General features: G+C 34.2%; 1 protein-coding gene across 1 annotated transcript; it reads right to left on the reverse strand.

The window, feature by feature from the left end:
* Positions 1-2345: 2345 nt before the first annotated feature.
* LOC131078573 (uncharacterized) lies at positions 2346-3256 on the reverse strand. The gene has a single exon (XM_058016308.2). The coding sequence runs from the start codon at positions 3142-3144 to the stop codon at positions 2557-2559; it is 588 nt and encodes a 195-aa protein (XP_057872291.1). The 5' UTR covers positions 3145-3256; the 3' UTR covers positions 2346-2556.
* Between the last annotated feature and the right edge of the window lie 589 nt (positions 3257-3845).

A 3845-nucleotide genomic window follows, 5' to 3' on the forward strand; every position in this document is an offset into this window, starting at 1 on the left:
AAATTCAAGCTCATACACAAACTTATTTGTATGTCACTTTTTTTTTACATTTGTTGTTCTATTTGATAAATGATATTGTTTTTTTTATTTAAAGGATCGTGGACCAATGAATATAATTTTTTAATCATTTTTGAGACCATTTTAATTTATTGAAAAAATGAATTTGAAAAATATGAATATAAATAATTAATAAGAATATAAATAAAATTTACATCATCTATTAGTAAACTATTGCATTTTTTTGTTTTAGAATTCGATGGATTAATTTTATTGAGAGATTGTCATTAAAAAAATTAATAATTAATGAGAATATAAATAAAATTTACATCTATGAGTAACAATAACATTTTTTCATTTTGGAATTTGATGGGTTAGTTTTGCCAATAAAATCTACCTTGCATGGTTCAAAAATATGTGTTCACAATTTAGTTCCGTGTTAACGGTTGATTGTAAGTAGCGAATAGCTCATAGTGTATAAACATTTGAGTGTACTTGTTATTAAAGTTTATCTGCTTTAGGGGAGAGGATCCAGTGGTTGAGCACCCCAACTTCATGCTACATGAAAATTTCAAATCACTCTCAATTTGTTACAGCAGCTTACTTGGCAAGGAGCTTACTTGGCAAGTCTCCTGCTTATAGCTACGGTTACAGGGCCACATCAACACTCTTTTTGTCAAGGTGTTCAAAACAGCGCCAAAATAAAAAATGAGACCAAGACGTGCACCTGATGTGGCATCACATGATTCGTTGTTTTTTAGTGCTTCTGGATGCATGTAATTCAATTATGGGTAATCATCATTACAATAACAACTTTAAAGTCACAATTATTGATGCAATATTGTAAAAAATATTAGGCATTAAATCAACAAATGTAAGCATTAAATCAAACAAATACTCTCACGACCAATGAAATGAACTCAACAACTGAATCCTTTCCCTATACTCTTTTCCTACTGATTACATTTGAAACATACAATTTTTTCCCAAAACTCACTATACAATTTCCTCAAATGACCGGCCTCTCAGAGACTGTTTACCCCAAGATTTTTATTTTTTTCACTAATATGCCTTTTCCATTTATCCCGTTTCTTTATTTTTTTTGGGTACTTTTTCCTCTCTTATGATTACCAAATTTTAAACATTATCAGCTTTGGGTAAATCTTTAAGCAGAGCCTTAATTTAGTGCTTGTTTGGATAATACAAATATTTAACGTCTGTCTGCGGTTCAAAAGGAAATAAGAAGAATATAAATGATTAAACTAAAATATCGTCAATTAAATCTGTGGCAAATAAAGCTGAAATTGTGTGTGCTTTCTCCGCCTTAAAAACACATTTTCATTGAAGTATGTTAGCCCCATTTTTTTTAAGTGTGAGAGAATATCTAAAGATAAAAATATTTTTTCTGTTTTTTTCATTTTGATGATGAATTACGAAATTTAATGTGAAACATTAATTAAAAATTAATAATATGATTTACACAATCTAATTTAAAAATAACATCAAACAAACTAAAAATAATTCACAAATGAAAAAAAATATCGGTAATCGGATTATATCTATATATAACGCATCTCATAACGTGAAATCAGTGCAGTCCAAACTCCAAAGGGAAACATCATAATTGCTATTATCTACATAATATCCCATATTAACACAACTTCATTCAGGTGTTCTGTTAACTGTGTATTGTAAACAGCAGATTTAGATAACTGTTTACTTGAACATTGAATTGCTCATTTTAGCACATGTACAGACAGGAAAAAATTTGCTGATCTGTATTTTATTCACATCTGAACTTAAAGACAGAACATTATTATGAAGGTCTCTGAATGTTACAAATTTGAGCCTACCTGCAAATTAAGTTTAACCTGCTATATGCTCTATTACTGCCCAAAACAAACAACAAATTGCTGATTACATTTGAAACAGACATTTCTTTCCCACAACTCACTTCACAATTTCACCAAGGGACCAATCTGTCTTGCAGGTATTGTTTAGGTATTTTTTTACCCCAAGAATTTCAATAAAATGTTTTTTTCATTTATCCCCTGCTTTTTTGGGACTTCATTACCCTCGCTCTTGCCATATTTTCACCTTTTTCAGGTTTCGTTTGATCCATAAGTTTCTCTAAAGATTACAATATTCAATGAGAGTACAAATAATTAAACTAAAATATCTCATGATCTCGTTGACAAACAAAACTGAAATTGTTTTTGCTCTCTGCCTTCAAGAGAACAGATTTTTATTGAAGTAGTGCATGTTAGCATCACTTTTTAAGCATGACAGAACAGCAAATAAATGAATTGAAATATGCCCACAGATAAAAATACCAAATAGAGCTGTAATGACAAAAAAATACCTGTAATCAGGTAGTATCTTCATATAGAGCATCCCATAATATAAAATCAGTGCAGCCCAAAGGCAAACATCATAGTTGCTACTATGTATATAATAAGCAAGCAGTTGGTTATGCAGACCAACCTTGCGCCCAGTTATTTTAAGCTGCTGATAAGCAGACCCATTTCATATAATATACAGTGTAGTAAGAGCAGCACCTTAATTATGAGGGGGAGGCACAGGCACAGGCACAGGCACCGGTCCAGGTCCAGGGCCACCCATTGGGTCAGTGAAAAAGTGATGATAACCATGTGAGCAGCAGTGTCCATGGTGCCTCTCCCTCATATGGTGATGAGGAGGATGACCAGGAGGATGAGGACGAGGACCATGATGATGAGGCCCTTGATGAAGGACTCTGCATCCAAGGGGTGCTTCAGTATTCATATGATGGCAATGGGGGAACCTGTGCATTTCTTTCTCTCCTCCATGCTTGTGCTTATGATGTCTGTGTTTGATTTTGATATGCTCATGGTGTCTGTGCTTGATTTTGGGAGGCCCATGATGCCTGTGCTTGATTTTGAAATGGCACTTCAATTTGTGCTTGAGATAAGGAGATCGAAAGCCAGAAAAAGGGGGATACCCACCAAAAATAGTGGGCATTACAGCAGCAGCAGCGGCGGCACTAGAACCAGGGTCTGAAGGTTGGATTCTACAGTTGTTGAAAGCGTTTGTAAGATCCCCTTCATTGTTGTGTCCACGTGGGCTTCCAACTGGACTTGGACTCGGGCTAGGACTGCCTCCTCCCATCTTTCAACCTTCTACGATCAAACACAAATCAAGACTCCTCTTTTTGAACCGATGCAGAGAGGATAGATTGTGTGTGTCAAATTGTCAATTGAAGAGAAGTCCTCCTAATTTATAACCAGATCAGAGGAATATTACTTGACCGACAAGTCTCCTGTAATCCTTGGGGACCAAGAAAAAAGAAGGTAACTTCATGCCCAAGTAAACCATGTATCAACATTAAATGTAGAAATTGATTGCAGGCAAACCAGTCAACTTCAATGACGTACAAGCCATGTGGATGACATGAAATTTGAGACTTTGTAAGAATGGAAACGGCTATACGCCCTACACCTGATAACATCATATCTACCATAACATTATGTTTTCATCTCTTAAAAGCTGTCACGCCTCCATTAAAATAAGCAATTTCTAAAATATCATCAGCTAATGTAAACTAGGAGCAGGGTGTAGGTTGAAGATAAGACCAAGACACCGTTGAAGATAGAATGATGCGCTGGAGATGAGCTGTCATAAAACAGTCTTTTTGTTTTGTTTTTTTGTTTTTTAAGTTTTTGACTTGTAATCACTGCTGTATAGGCACGGAAGGAAAATGTCTTAGTTTTCTGTTATTTTTAGTTTAGATTTTTTTGCTTTATGTTTTGTTTTAATCTTATTATTGGCAATTTCCTGTAATCTATAAAACTCTTTAGACTGTTATTGTA

Source organism: Cryptomeria japonica, chromosome 3 (genome assembly GCF_030272615.1).
Source record: "Cryptomeria japonica chromosome 3, Sugi_1.0, whole genome shotgun sequence".
Lineage (NCBI taxonomy): Eukaryota > Viridiplantae > Streptophyta > Pinopsida > Cupressales > Cupressaceae > Cryptomeria > Cryptomeria japonica.

Bases quoted from the DNA above. Each gene is read 5' to 3' on its own strand.
- LOC131078573 (XM_058016308.2), bottom strand. From the start codon at position 3,144: ATGGGAGGAGGCAGTCCTAGCCCGAGTCCAAGTCCAGTTGGAAGCCCA.